At 40.2% G+C, this 16,382-nt stretch overlaps 1 protein-coding gene across 2 annotated transcripts in view; it reads left to right on the top strand.

The window, feature by feature from the left end:
• Window positions 1-1,855: 1,855 nt before the first annotated feature.
• PDSS2 (decaprenyl diphosphate synthase subunit 2) overlaps window positions 1,856-16,382 on the top strand; it is a 304,415-nt gene continuing 289,888 nt past the window's right edge. The window contains exon 1 of one of the 2 annotated variants that reach the window (XM_055135730.1): window positions 1,856-2,452. In XM_055135730.1, coding sequence (XP_054991705.1) covers window positions 2,154-2,452 — 299 coding nt within the window. In that variant the 5' untranslated portion in view covers window positions 1,856-2,153. The remainder of the gene's footprint in view (window positions 2,453-16,382) is intronic. The other variant, XM_004605703.2, reaches the window with a different exon arrangement.

Here is a 16,382-nt window from a genome sequence, read left to right as displayed (position 1 = left end):
TTCATTGTCATACTGGACCCTTCTCAATCCTAACTGACATCTGCCCCACAAACGTGTGTGTGTGTGTATGTGTGTATGTGCGTGTTTTGGATTTTTTAGTAAAATAGATGCTGCTGTTCAAAGAGAATTTGAGGTTAAAACTTTTTCAGAGAAAAACCATCTTTTTTTCAATGTGAAAAATGACTCTTTTGCTCATCCTCAACCCCCAACCCCCATTTTAACCTGAGGTATCACTGACTTACAACACTGTATCATGTTTTTGTGTTTGCTTGGTTTTTTATTGGAGGGGTAGGCCATTCCTGGTATAGTCAGATGGAATCTGGGTCTCCTACATGTTGAAAACCTGTGCTCCAGCTCTGTGAGCCTCTCTGTGGTCCAACAGTGTGTGTTTATGGAGGATAATTTCCCGTGTATTCAAATGTATGTTGCCACAGCATGGTCTCCACCAAAGCTCTGACAACCTCTATCATGGCTACTCTGCTGGACTCCCTCCACCCTTTGTTCTCTACTCCCAAACATCGGTCCTGTAATTTGTCTTTGTTGCATATTTTCATTCATTATTATTGCTTAGGAGTGCTTAGGAGTCACTCCTGGTTGTGCCCAGGGGACCTAATGTGATGGTGGGGATCGAACTGGGTCGGGTGTGTGTAAAGCAAGCATCCCACTCTCTGTACTCTCCCCCCAGCCCCATGTCTTACTTTAAATATGTATTCTGAGTCTGGTCCAATATCATGCAGGATGCTAGTCTAAATTAAAAAGCAAGACTGAACTTCATTCGAAAGTGAAAGAGAGTTCCTTGAGCTATTTTTAAGAACACAAAACTGGAGAGTAAATACTCTATTGTTAACAGATGTTTGTTAACACTTGTTTTGGGTGACACAAAAGGTAAGAAGTTAGTATTAGATGCAAGAATAGGCAGTTTTAGCAATCACTGTCTATGCTGATAGTGCCGTCCTGCACAATGAGAAAAGCGTGGATGTATCCTGTTGGACAGGACACGGTGGCTAAGGGCTTGTATTCACAAACCAGGCTGTTAGAGTTCATATCCCTGCCCAGTGTGGCCTCAGGCAATTTGCACGACTTTGTGTGCCTCACTTTCCCCATAGGAAACAATGAAGACAACGAAATACTACTTAAAGGGCTGATTCAAGGACTCAGTGTATTATTAGGTCCCCCTAATAATACAGGGGCCTCTAGGAGGACAGTACTGGACTTCTGCCCTGGCTGAACGAACACGAGGACATTCAGGCCCACCACGAAGGCTGGAGAACTAGGAACTTGGAGAGGATGGAGCTTAAGCGTGAGAGTGGGGATGGGAGTAAGGAACCTTCCCTCCCGGCCAAGACACCCGTCTGGTTGGGAAGTGAGGGCTGGGGAGCCCAGCCCCAAGTCCGATCTTTGCTTCCCTGTGTCCTCAGATTAGAACCGCGGCTCTCGGCTCAGAAGCCACTGCTCTCCCCGCGCAAGGTGCCGCAGCACCCGGGCCACCTGCAGGCATCTGCATCCAGCTTGACATTCTGGCTTCCCAGGAGGCCTGGGGCCGCAAAAATGAGACCAGCTCTACAGCGTTCCTCGTTCCTGCACTAATATTCCCAGTGCTGAGGGGCTGGGAATGAGCGGAATCGGCCCAGGATCAAGGGCTGGAATACCAGACCGCGCCTATGCCCCAGCCACAGAAGTACAGGCGAGCGCAGGCACGGACAACAGGTGGGCGGAGCTCGTCTTCCAGGGTTCACCCATTAAAGCTCCGCCCCTTCGGCGCGTTCACGGCTTTGCCGTAAAGGAGATCTCTCCCTTGCCCCCCTCCCCCACCCCCCTGCTTCGCTCCAGCAGAACAGCCGGCTCCCTTCTTTACGTCAGGCCGTAGTCCATATCGCCAACATGGCGGCCCCCATGTAGCCGGCTGCCGTGGTTTCTACCCGAGGAAGCGGGGGGCAGTGCTGAGCTGGGACTGTTGTCCATCTAGCCCGAGCGGACTGAACACTGCAGTTAAAGGTCATTTCTGGTCACGGCTCCCGGGAACCTCACTCTCGTTGAGATTCAGGAGTCATCGCTCCGTTTTAGTGCCTTGCAAGTTCTTCCTCCGTCCCTGGGTTGTTCCCCGCGGCCACCTCTGGATAGCTCAGGTCCCCTCACACTGCCAGAGTCAAACCATGAGCCTTCGGCAGCTGCTGAAGCGCTGGCCCCGCGATGCCGGAGGAGCCTCGGGTTCCTTGCATCGCGTACGGTGGTCCCCGTCCCTCGACACAGTCTTCTCGTTGGGGTCCTGGCGTGGCCAGTCCTCCAGGTCCCCTACCCACTGGAACCAAGTGGTGTCAGAGGCGGAGAAGATCGTGGGCTATCCCACGTCCTTCATGAGCCTGCGTTGCCTGCTGAGCGACGAGCTCAGCAACATCGCTATGCAGGTGCGGAAGCTGGTGGGAACTCGGCATCCTCTGCTTACCACAGCCAGGTGAGCTCTCCCCGCGCCTCACCCCGCCACACTCGCACCCCCGTCGAGTCTCTTTTCGTACCACGCACCCTTCGGGTGTCACCCAGATTGGCCCCTGACTGAGCTCTTTTACTCCCTCCGACACAATCTCTGCTTTCTCTTGACAGCCACTTTGACATTTCCTCTTCATTTGCCCGGCAGAACGGAACCGTATTATTTCTTGAGAAACAGTTGTACGTTTTTTGCGCTTTTGCTTCTTAACTTTTTGAGGGTGAAGGTGTCGTCGTGATTTGTGGGCCGAGTAGGGATGTGAAATTTTACTAAGCGTCTTTCTGGAAATGGTGTTTTAAAAGCAGGAGAATCATTTTTCGGTTCTACGCTATTCAAGAAATCTCGTTTCAGAAAGGACGTGACAGAGGAGAGAGGCTGAAGGTAGTCAGTCAGTCGAAGCAGTCAGCAGTCATTGTCCTCTTGGAATTTTCTGTCACTTTTCTTGGATTATTAGTATTTGAAGGACCACAACTTTTGTTTCCACTTAAAAAAAAAAGCCTTCATTTTAATATTTGCAAATAATTTCAAGTTTCCCAACAAGAATAAAAATACAAAAAACCCTTATGCCCCTACAGATTACCTACTATATGCATATGTGTACACATAAGCATGTGCTTGCATGTATGTATGCATATATACTATACATATGTATAACATGTTTGTTTAAAATATACACACCTTTTTTCTTGACTCAGTCGAGAACACGTGTTAGTTTAAAAATGTACACACATCTTTTTTCTCTTGACTCATTTGAGAGTAGATTTGCATACATTATACACTTCTACCCTTAAATACATGTTATTTCTAAGAATAGGCCTAGTCTTTACATAACTGCTTTTCAGTATTCAACTTAGGCACCTATAATAATGATACAATAGTTTTATTTAGTGTACCATAAGTATTCCAATTATGTTCACTGACTGATAGTGTCCTTGGTAGGGTTCTTTCTTCTCTAATGCTAGGGTCAAAATATTGCCTTTAGTTTCATGTGTCTTTAATTATCAGTATGAATAATTTCCATACATAGTTGCTTTTTTAACATAAGATGTGGCAATTGCCATGTACAGGCATGGTACTGCAAGTGGGCAGGCAGCTGGCATTTAGTGGGCAAAGGCCAGGGATGCTGTTCAGCACCCAGCAATGCCCAGGACTGTCCCCTGGAGTCAAAAATTGTGTGCCTCAAAATGGCAGTTGTATCAAGGTGAAGAAACCCCTAGACCAAAAAGAGATTTTATAAAGAAGAAAATTAAGCTTTTTATTTTGAGGTAAAGATTTACATGCAGTTGAAGGAATTAATACATACATCTAGTATCCTTTACACAATTTCTCCTGGTGGCAATCTCTTGTATAACTCTAGTACAATATCACTGGCATCGATGTAGTCAAGATTTGGAACAATTCTGTTACGAGGATCCTCCAAGTTGCTTCTTTATAGCTGCGTATACTTTCCTTGCCCACATCCTTTCACCATGAGACTGGTGAGTGGGTAGAAGAGACAGTGCAGTGGGTGAAGTGCTTGCCTTGCATGCAGTTGACCCAGGTTTGAACTCTAGCACCAGATATGGTCCTCCAAGCCCCACCAGAGTGATCCCTGTGCACAGAGCCAGGGTGAACCCTGAGCACAGCCAGGTTTGGCACAAAAACACATTTTTCTGAGACATCATTTCTTTACTGTAAAAGTTACCAAGGGGCTGGTGTGATAGCAGAGCGGTAGGGCATTTGCCTGGCACGCGGCTGACCAGGGTTTGATTCCTCTGCCCCTCTCAGGGAGCCTGGCAAGCTACCGAGAGTATCTCACCTGAACAGCAGGGCCTGGCAAGCTACTCGTGACATATTTGATATGTCAAAAACAGTAACAAGTCTCACAATGGAGACATTACTGGTGCCCGCTCGAGCAAATTGATGAGCAATGGGATGACAGTGACAGTGAAAAGTTACCAAATGTCAATGATAAAGAGAGTTTATTTCTTGTCCTCACTCCCAGTTTTCAAGGATATCATGTCTGAAATGGATAAGACTTGCCCTATAGCTGGAATGTTAGATTCCAGAAGTTAGAGATCCTAGATGATACATACTTAAAACGTACACATGCACATAAACAAGTTTATTTTATAATGCTAGGAATTGAACCCAGAGCCTCACATATGCAAAGCTAGGTTCTGCTGCTGAGCTACATCTCCAGCCCACTCATGTTTTATTTTTTATTTAAAAAAATTATTATTATTATTATTTATTTTTAGCTTTTTGGGTCACATCTGGTGATGCACAGGGGTTACTCCTGGCTCATACACTCAGGAATTACACCTGACAGTGCTCGGAGGATGCTGGTAATCGAACCTGGATCGGCTGCATGCAAGGCAAACGCCCTACCTGATATGCTATCGCTCCAACCCCCCACTCATGTTTTAAAGTGTAGTAAGAAACCTAATGAGCTTACCCCTCACTTAAAAACCTATTGAATCTTCTTGTGTATTCCCTCATACCTTCATTATACTGGATGTTTTTTTTCTTTTTTTTTTATTTTATTAGTGAATCACCATGAGGGTACAGTTACAGCTTTACACATTTTCATGTTTGTGTTTCCATCATACATTGTTTGAGAACCCATCCCTCCACCAGTGCCCATTCTCCACTTCCAATGAACCTGCTATCCTTCCCACCCCCCAATTCCATCCCCCACCCTAATCAGAAGATATTCTTATATTATTAATTTCAATGATGAATAGAGATTTTTTTTATGAACAAAACAGATTGTTACGACTCATACATAAAACTGCTTTTCAAGAAAGGAATGAGTTTTCGTATGGTTTGTTATCTCACTAAGAAGTTTTAAATATGTGTCCCCAAACTTGATATCAAGCTTCTGGTGTTCTTTCTCCCTACCAATTTTAACAATCCTGTACCTGTCTAACTTGTGACACAAAAACTTAAACTACTACACTTAGTTATAGCATAAGTATTGATCTTAGAGAAACAAAATAGAATACTGTTAACGAGAACATTAGCTAAACAAAGAAAAAAGTTATCCAGAGATTGGCTGTAATCCTACCCAAAAGAATTTTGTTTTTTGCTTGAGGAGATAAGAAATCTAAGGTAGGGGCTCCCAATATGACTATAAATCACAAATGATAAGAACTTATTAAAATACAAACTCCTATATCTTAGGTCAGACATGTCAGAATTTTCAGAAGAGATATCTAATTGCCCGACGAATCATACTGATAGACCTGTAAGAGATTACAGGTTCAAGAACAGAACAATTTATAGAAATGTAAAATTATAAATTTACTAAAAATCTGAGGACTGGAGCGATAGCACAGCAGGTAGGGCATTTGCCTTGCATGTGGCCGACCCGGGTTCGATTCCTCCATAAGCAAGCTACCGAGAGTATCCCACCTGCACGGCAAAGCCTTGCAAGCTACCCGTGGCATATTCGATATGCCAAAAACAGTAACAAAAAGTCGACTGTGATGTTTCTTAATTTTTGCTGGTCATATAATGTGGTCTCAGTGTGTGTGTATGCACAGTGGTAATGTTTACACTAGGGATTGTAGTACACTATTGCACGGTTTATAATGTGGTCTCTGTAATCATGCTTTGAAATAAAAAGGGCAGGAATAGAGTCATAATTTCTGGATTTTTAATCACAGTAGCTTTGGTTTATAAGACAGTAGATGTTTTAGGGTTGCAGTTACATTTCTCTTAATTTTTTTTTCTTACCACACCATGCCCAGTATCAAAATGCTGATATCCCTCCACCACAGCCCATTGGGACCTCCCTTCCCAACCTGTTAGTAACCTTAGTTTTGAGGTTGAGGTCTAAGGGTATATTTTCATTTGACTTTGCTTCTGTATGTACCACATGGGATCATCTGATATTTGTCTTTTTTCCTTCTGACTTATTTCATTTAGCATTACTCCATCCAGTTCCATACATGTTAGAAAGCTCTTCTTGATGTATATATACTGAGGATTGCAATTCACTTAGTTTCCAGAGCATCACATGGGGTCTTGGAGATCTTTTCATAGGAGATGAGAACCTGTAAGACACATGGCTCTGAAACTGGAGTCAGAGAAATATAGTTTAGGAGGCATGGTGCTTGCTTTGCATGTTACCCACCCCTGCTTGCACTTCCAGGAGTGATTCTTGAGCACAGAGCCAGAGTAAACTCTGAGCATGACCAGATGTGAACAAAACCAAACAAAAAACAAGTTACTAATGACTCTGAAAGTGATTGTAGCCTATATTGCCAACATTGTTCCATACTATAGTGAGAGAATTGGACAAGAATTCTTTCTTCTCCAATTCCTCCTCTCCTTCTCCTCCTCTCTCCTCCTCCTCCTCCTCCTCCTAAATGTATTTGTATTTGCAAATACCTCACAGAAGAAAGTAAATGATGTGTCTAATAAGTACTAGATATGTATTTAGCAATTACAGTTAAGAGATACTAAAGTGGCCTGGAATAGTAGACAAACTTTTATGAGGAAATTGAAATATTGTTTAGGGATGACTGCATAGAAATTATGTGGATAATATTTTAGGGTGGTAGTATTACATATATATGTGTGTGTATATATATGTATTTCTTTTATAATTCCTTTTTCTGATCTTCCCCATGTTGTCCTACCTCTGCTGGGTATAGCAAGGACCTGCACAGCAAGAATAAGCAGTTTATTGAGCTAAAATAAGCAGCACGAATGGAGCTAGAAGGACTGAAAACATGCTGTGGAGAGTGGGCGAGTGGGAGGAGAAACATCTTATATATAGTTTACTGGTCAAGATGGGATTGTATTGGCAGAATGTGCAAAGGTGGATAGAACAGACTCGAGAAGTGAAAAATAGATCACCATCAACTGAATACCCACAGTTGATTTTTTCTTTTTTAACTGTGGGTCACACCTAGTAGTTTGGTGACTTGCAGTGCCAGGGATAATAATCTAAAGCCCTCAATATGCAAAGAATGCGCTCCACCACTTGAGCCACCTCCCTGTTGTTTTCCAATTGGATTTTGGCAAAGGTGCAAAATCAGTTCAGTCAATGGCAAATAATCTTTTCAACAAGTGGTGCTGGAAGGTTTGGCAAAAAAAAATCATAGGCAGGAAAATGAACCTTACCCTAATCCTCACAGCATAGTTAAAACATTTATGTGAAGAGGCTCATTGTGAAATTAATATGACACTAATTTTAATGTGAACCACAAAACTATAAAACTTTTAGAAGAAAACATAGGAGATATCCAGGTCTTAGGGCCAGATAAATAACACTTAGACCTGACATCAAAAACTTAATTTATTAAAAACAAAACAGCAGCAGTTGGACTTCATCAATATGAAGGACTTTGTTCTGCAGAGACCTTCTTAATAGATGAAATAATTAGTCACAGACCAGGAAAAAGTATTTGTGAATCACATATATGAAAATGGACTTGAATTCAGAATATATCATGAACTCTATAAACCATAGGGAATGTTTATAGAGTTCAGAATGTTTATAGAGTTGAATTCAGAATATATCACGATATATTCAGTTCGTGATATATTCAGAATTTATATATATTATATTTATATTCAGATTATATTCTGAATATAAATTATACATATAATTTATATTCTGATTTATATTTATAAATCAACTCCATAAATCAATATAAATCAAATAGAAACTCAATAGTAAAAAATAATATTAATAGAAAAGGCACAAAAAATAAAAGACTATCCATGTGAGATAATCCTATGAAAAGATATTTGACCTACATTAATAATTAGAAAAATGGAAGTTATGATCATAGCAAGATACTTTTATTTGTCTGTTAGAAGAGCTAAAATTAAAAAAATACTGGCACCATGGAGCCCTATGAAGGTGCTGTTTTACATCCATGCTAATGAGAACATGATAATTATACAGCCACTCTGGAAACAACTTTCAGTTTCTTACAAAGTCAAACTTATACAATACAACCCAACAACCATATTCCTGAGATATAAGAAATACACCTGAATTTATATGACAGCTTTATTTGTAATAACCAAAGTCTGGAAAGAATCCAGATGTCATGGTGGATGGTTGAAAAATGTCTGCTACATCTGTAAAATGAAATGCTACTCAGCAATGAAATGATATATTCACTTGATTAATCTCAAAAGAATAGTACTGAGTGAAAAAAAGATAATTTTATTCCTCAAATAAATTAAAAAAATAAATTGTCATACCATTCAGCATTTCCACTTCTGAATAAATATATCCAAAAGAATTGCAAGCAGGGTTCCAAAGAGAGACACTTGTTTATCCCTGTTCATAGCAGTATTATCATATCTCACCACACAATCATTGTTACCACATAATCACCGCACCCTGTTTTTTTCAGTAGTGCCAGCACAATTTTTTTTTTTAAAAAGCTTCACAAATGGTTATATTCCACCTTTTTGCCCAAAAAAAGCCTTAAAATTGGTGATAATTATACAGTGAAATGGGGATTCTTTTTCTTTGGGTCACACCCAGAGATGCACAGGGGTTACTTCTGGCTCATGCACTCAGGAATCACTCTTGAGCACAGGGGACCATATGGGATGCTGGGAATCGAACCTGGGTTGGCCGCAAGCAAAGCAAATGCCGTACCCGCTGTGCTATCGCTCCAGCCCCAAAATGTGGTATTTGCAATAGCCAAGAGACGAAAGCAATCCAGACGTCCATAGCAGATCAATGGATAAACAAATGTGTTATATATATCTGTATATATTTATAACACATTGTATATATACATATATAACACATTATTTATAATGGAATATTATTTAGAATTAAAAAATATCTGACATGTTACAACATAGAAGAACCTTGAGGATATTCTAAAAGAAATAAACCAATCACAAAGTGATGAATACTGTATGATTATATGATTTCTCAAGGACTCTAAAATAGATTCAGAGCACCAAGAAGTAAAATAGTGATTGACAGAATGGAAGGAGGGAAGATGGGGAACTGTTGTTTAAAAGTAAGAAAATTTCTGGAGTTTGGCTGCTTGATGGTTTGACTATACATAACACCACTGAATCTACAATTTGTCTGGATGGCAATTTTTGCATATATCTTACCATAATTATTGAAAAAATCTATTTCAAGTGTATGTTTTCATTTGCACAATGTGTTTCCATTTACACAGTGTTCTATGTTCTACAGAGTTGTACAAGGTAGATAACGTAGCCGAGTCAAGGACTGTGTAAAACACTGAGAGAGGGGCTGGAGTGATAGCACAGCGGGTAGCGCATTTGCCTTGCACGCGGCCGACCCGGGTTCGATTCCCAGCATCCCATATGGTCCCCTGAGCAACGCCAGGAGTAATTCCTGAGTGCAGAGCCAGGAGTAATCCCTGTTCATCGCCAGGTGTGACACAAAAAGCAAAAAAAAAAAAAAAAAAAAAAAAACAAACAAACACTGAGAGAAGTATAAATGCAGAGGTATTTTGTGTGTGGAATAATGTGGTATCTTCATTGTATTGGTTCCATTTATCTATGCGTCAGAAAAAGTTGCAAAGGCTAACATATACATACCCATAGCTTAATGTAGGTTAACATTGGTGAAAATGAATAAGATCTATAATTTTGTCACTAACTGTTTCAAAATTAATAATTTGGTTTTGATATTGGAATATAGCTATATAAGATGTCACCACTGAGAGAAAGCTCAGTGATGAGTAAGATTCAGTACTTTTATTTTTTGGTCTGCTTTCTGCGAGTCTACAATTATTTCAATCCTTTGAAAAGTTGAAAAAGATTACTGAAAGGGCTGGGGAGGTAGCTCAATGGGCTGCAGGGTTTATGTAAGAGGCCTGGGTTCTGTCCTCCCATGCACTGGTGAGTAGAGCTCAGAAATAATCACAAAAATTAGAGACAGAAGCGAATGAGAATGAAAAAACAGTAGATCTGGGAGACAGGAGACTTGAGTGTTCTACTTTTATCTCTGTCTGCTGTTGACAGTGTGCCCCTAAGCAAGTTATTCCATCTCTCTGGGCTTTAGTTTCCCAAGCAAGAAATTCAACTAAATGATTTCCATAAATGTTGCCAATTCTAGACCAGTCTAGAAATTAACATGGTAACTGAATGTGGCAGCTATGGGGACCTTTGTCTCTTTTGAAGTGGGGAGTAAGTAAGCAGATTGAGTGCAGTGTGGATATTCAAACCTAGACCTTTCCCACTGTTTAAAAATCCCCACATCTCAAATTAGTGTTCTTCAGCCTCATAAATCTGACTTGGACTGATGAAAGAGATTTATAGGTTTTTACCTCAACATGAATATTCATATATTTTGCTGGAAAAAATATTAATGTATTTGATTTTGGAGTGTTGACCCAGATCCTGCAAAATTGCTTGGCAAAAGGCACCTTCCTGAATTTTTTTAAATTGTGTTTTGTAAGATACTTGATTTCAGGACTTTGAGTGAAGGATTGGTGGACCTGTCTAAGGTGGGCAGTGGTGTAGGATGGAGCCCAGGTATGTGATGTGGTTTAGTGGTCACATCAGTAGTAGATAGAGCATCAGCCCATGCTTCCTGCAAGTTCTCTCTGTGTTTCTGGTTCATTATTGTCTTGATAATTAAATGTAATTATCCACTTATGCAGAAGATAGTTTTAAAATTCAATTATTTGAATTCTAAATAAACATCTTTTTTTTTTAAGTTAAATCGTTTTCAAAAACTAAGTTTTTGGTGCTTTGTTGAGGGTACACCCAGTGGTGCTCAGGAACTAGTCCTTGCTCTTTGCTCAAGGTCAACCCCTGGCAGTGCTCTGGGACCTTATGCAATGCCAGGGGATTTAAACTGTGGCTGGCCATTTCCAAGACAAGTACCTTGACTCTGTACTACAGCTCTGGTCACAAGTTCTTTTAGTTTTATATAAATTCACTACACAAACTATCTAAAGAATCATATGGCAGCACTTAATTCTTTCAAAGATAATGATTTTTTTGCTTTTTTTTTCCCACTTCTCACCTTACCATCGTCATTGTCGTTGTTATCGTCATCATCATCAACATTATCATCATCATCATCATCTGTCATTGTTGCTGTGATGACTGGGCATCCGCTCAGTTGTTTGTTGGGGGTTGCACCTTAGTGGTCCTCAGAGTTATGTACTCTGGGTTGCAGTGCACTGGAAATCATACTCTTTTGTGTGACTCTTCAGTTCACAAATGGCAGTGCCACTGGGATCTCCCTTAGCACGTGGAGCAGTGCCAGGGATACTACTGAGCTAGCCCTGGAACCCCAGATGATGAATTTTGTTTTAAATATATAGAATTGATTCAGTTTTTGTTGTTGCTTAAGCAAAGATGATTTCATTGCTCAGTGTGACTATTTGTTTTCATTGCTTTTCCTTGATGGATTTGGCTCTTAGGATTCATTTTTGTCTATGTATTCTGTTTTGTTTTTTTTTTACTTTTGTCTTGAAAATGTGATTTCTGTTTCAGATTTAGATAGATGGGATTAATTTGGTATGCATGTGCTGGAGACAAATTATGACATTTACTTTCTAAGAGGGTATTGATTCCATGGTAGAGCCGTTTTGTCCCTGACTGAGTTCACTGCAGTTATTTGGCTACCTAAAAAGCCTTATTAGTCTTTTCTGAATGGTAAAATTCTTCAGAGTGCTTTGATTTATTATTAGAAATTTAATTTTAGTCTCTTCCATGTTTATGAAAGACTCTAGATTCAGTTCTGTAATTACTGAAAACCTACAGTACTTATGAAGGACTTTTTCTTGGATGACTAGGAGAAAATTATAAATTTTAATTCATTCCACAAATATTTGAGGTGCCTTGGGCATGGAGTATACAAACAAGAATAAGACCTAGTTGCTGCCCTTCAGGAATTCACAAGAAACAGTATAGTGAACAGGACCCCTGAAATCAGACTATTTGGAGTCATGTCCTGGCTGTACTACCACCAAGCTACCTGATCTCAGGCAATTCACTTAACCTCTCTCTACTCTAGTTTCCTTGTTTATAAAATGGCGGTAATAATAGCATCCATTTCTTAGAACTTTATGAAGGATAAGTGGGTAAACATTGGTGAGCTGCTTAAACTAGTACCTGGCACATAGACATTTCAGATATGAGTAATTATTTCTTATTAGAAATGCATTTTAATGGGGAGAAGTACAAGAGTACCTTATGATAAATGCAATCTTGTGAGCCAACAATGTGTTATAGAGACTGAGGGAGAAAAAAAATTGTAGAGAAAATTGAAGACTTTCAAAAGCGAGGTGACTAAAGAGTTAGACCTTGTTGGCTGAGGAAGAAATGTCCAAATTGGTGGGGGGAGGGGGTGTATTAAGATATAAAAAATTGCCTTGCAAAGGGTAGGGGGCAGAGTAGGTTAGTGTGGGCTGAATGTGATGTGATAAAGCTGAAAGGGCAGGTTTTATTACAGTGGCTTAAGTGACTCATGGCTCAAAGCACTTGCCAGGTAAGTAGCAGGACTAAGTGTTCAACCCATAGGATTTGGAATCCTGGGGGATCAAAGCTCAGAGAAGGATTCAGTGGATTCAAGTGCCCAGGACTGGTAAACTTAACCTACTGTCTGGGGTTCCGGAGTGGGGAAGAATAGGTTGGTAAGTCCTGCTCCCATGGAGGAAGGAGTGAGGAGTAAGCCTCACCTTTCTGCAGTGAACAAATAGGAAACAGGATAAAATAGAAGAAACAGCTCTGTTCTGCTTGGACTATAGGCAAGGTAGGATTTTGATCCCTTCGAGACCAGGACAAATGAGGTCAGACCCCTGGTCACTCTGGCTTACCACTGGGGGCTACTTTCCAATTAGCAGCGCCCAGGGGGGAACTCAGGCAGAGGATTGCAGTAGTGTCGAGTTGAGTCAGATCAGATTGTGGGGAAGCCGAGCTGGCTGGAAGCCATGGGGAAGACTACAGGAGAGGAGCTAGTGTGCCCAGGAAGTCTTCAGAAACCTAAGGGTGTGTTTGAGTCTTGTTGAAAACTAAGCAGCACATCTCTGGGCTGAAACTCCATGAGACCGGGGAGCTATAAACTGTGGGACACTCAGAGTTCTCCCAGAGCTCACTAGCAGGTGGAAAGACCATATTGTACAACTGGACACTCATCCCGGAAAAGTTAGGTCTTAATAATTGGGTGTATCAGCTTTAAAGTACAGCCCACTTCAGAAGTGCTCTAACAAAGCTAAACAGCCAAACCTCAAAAGACTCAAACTCACCAAAAAGTAACTGAACCGCTTGCCATTCATTGCATACTAAGACTCTTTAAAGGAAGAATCTAAAACCCAGACACTCAGCAACAAAATGTCACAATACCAACATTCAATTATAGAATTTCAGTGCATTTTAAGTATAGGAAAAATGACTCATACCCAAGAGAAAAATCAAATCAGTAGAAACAGATCCATAAAAAAGACAGAGAGGATGAAATAAGCAGATACCATTTCTTGAAAACACTCTCATTGAGTTATTTAGTACCTTTGTCAGAAATCAGGTAGACCACATAGGTGAAGATTTGGGTTCATTTTCAAACTATATTCTATGATTTAATATCAAGCTATATTCTATGATAAGCAAGATCCATGTGATCTTGCTTATCATAAACTTATATGTAAGATAAGATGTCTTGACATTATTATAGCATAGGTCTAACAAAGATGTTATTTTCTGTTTTTGTGCACCTATTTAAAATTTTTCCAATCACAGATGAGTTTTCGAGTTAGCCAGTTAATGTTGACAAAACTTAACTGAAAGAGTTAAGATTATAATTAAGATAATGCTAAATGAACATTATCAAAAAGAATGTTATTCTAGATGTTATTTATCAATAGAACATTCAATAGGATTTTTAAGGATATGGTATTATAATAATATTAAATCTTACAACTCATGAGCATGATATATTTAGGTTATCCTTGCTTTTTTTTTATCAGTTTCTTAGAGATATTAGTAGATTTTGTATATACATTGTTAAATTTTATGACATTCTTATACTATTGTAAATGGTATTATTTTGTAAATCCATTTTTCAACTGTTTATTGATAATAGTCATGAATATAGTTGATTTCTATAATTTGAATTCTTAGGATTTTCTAGCTGGTTATCATATTACAGTAATTATATACTATATATGATATTGAATAAATGCTATTTGGTAATAAAAGTTTGGGGTTTCTTCTGTAATCTGATATGCCTTTAATTTTTTTAAATTTATTTATTTTTAATTAGTGAATCACCATGAGGGTACAGTTACAGATTTATACATTTTTGTGCTCATGTTTCCCCCATACAAAGTTTGAGACCCCATCCCTTCACCAGTGCCCATTCTCCACCACTGGTATACCCAACATCCCTCCTACCCTCCTCAATCCCATCTCCCCCCACCCCACACTGCCACTGTGGCAGGGCATTTCCATTTGTTCTCTCTGTCTCATTAGGTGTTGTGGTTCGCAATAGAGGTGTTGAGTGGCCACTGTGTTCAGTCTCTAGTCCACATTCAGCCCGCATCACCCTTCCCCCGCATGGTCTCCGACCGCATTATACTTGGTGATCCCTTCTCTGAGTTGCCCTCTCCCCAGAATGTGAGGCCAGCTTCCAAGCCATGGAGTCAACCGCCTGGTACTTATTTCTACTATTCTTCTATTCTTGGGTGTTAGTCTCCTACTCTGTTATTCTATATTCCACAGATGAGTGCAATCTTTCTATGTCTGTCTTTCTCTTTCTGACTCATTTCACTTAGCATGATACTTTCCATGCTGATCCACTTATATGCAAATTTCATGACCTCCTTTTTTCTAACAGCTGCATAGTATTCCATTGTATAGATGTACCAAAGTTTCTTCAACCAGTCATCTGTTCTAGGGCACTCGGGTTTTTTCCAGATTCTGGCTATTGTAAAGTGCTGCAATGAACATATAAGTGCAGATGTCATTTTGACTATACTTTTTAGCTTCTCTGGGATATATTCCCAGCAGTGGTATTGCTGGGTCAAATAGGAGCTCAATATCTAATTTTTTGAGAATCGTCCATATTGTTTTCCAAAGGGGCTGGACCAGTCGGCGTTCCCACCAGCAGTGTAGAAGGGTCCCTTTCTCCCCACATCCTCTCCAACAGTGGTTGCTTTTGTTCTTTTGGATGTGTGCTAGTCTCTGTGGTGTGAGGTGGTATCTCATGGTTGTTTTGATCTGCATCTCTCTGATGATTAGTGATGTAGAGCACTTTTTAATGTGCCTTTTGTATGCCTTTAATTTTTCTTGACTGGGTAGAACTGGTAAAGTTTTGAACAGAAAGGGTGAGAATATCTTCTCAGTTCCCATCTTAGAAGGGAAACCTTCAATGTCTCACCATTAAGAGTAATAGCCAGGGGATGGAGATAATGGGGGTGGGGAAGCTTGTCTGGCATGTGACTTATCCTGGTTGGTTCAAGCATTGCTGGCTGCAGCCCAGGAACTGCCACTCTTCCCACCCCACAAAACACCATTGGAGTGGCCTGCATAATCCACAGCACTGCAAGACCTGAGCAGCACTGCCCCGGGGCCTCCTGAGCACTGCTTGGGTGATGCTGCTTCTAAAGCCCCGCCCCCACCCCAATAATACTAGCTATGCTTTCTGTGCTTTTTTTTTTTTTTATGGATTATAGCTGCCAGGTTCTAAAAACAATGCCTATTGCTCTATCTTTGGTTCATTTTCTTGCAGGATCAGATCTGCTATTAAGCTAATCCAATTTTTTTTATTTATTAAAGTTTTAGTTATAGAAATGACATCTAATTTTTTTTTCCAAACTATTTTCATGACAGGCAAATAGTACTACAGTAGTTTGCATAGTAATGGATCCTGGTCGAATTCTCAGCACCATGTAGTTCCTCAAACACTACTAGGTGTGCCCTTCCCACCCACCTCTAACCT

This window comes from Sorex araneus, chromosome 4 (assembly GCF_027595985.1).
Source record: "Sorex araneus isolate mSorAra2 chromosome 4, mSorAra2.pri, whole genome shotgun sequence".
NCBI classification, from domain to species: domain Eukaryota; kingdom Metazoa; phylum Chordata; class Mammalia; order Eulipotyphla; family Soricidae; genus Sorex; species Sorex araneus.
The sequence above is the reverse complement of the archived record's forward strand: the minus strand, read 5'-3'. Positions and strand labels throughout refer to the sequence as shown.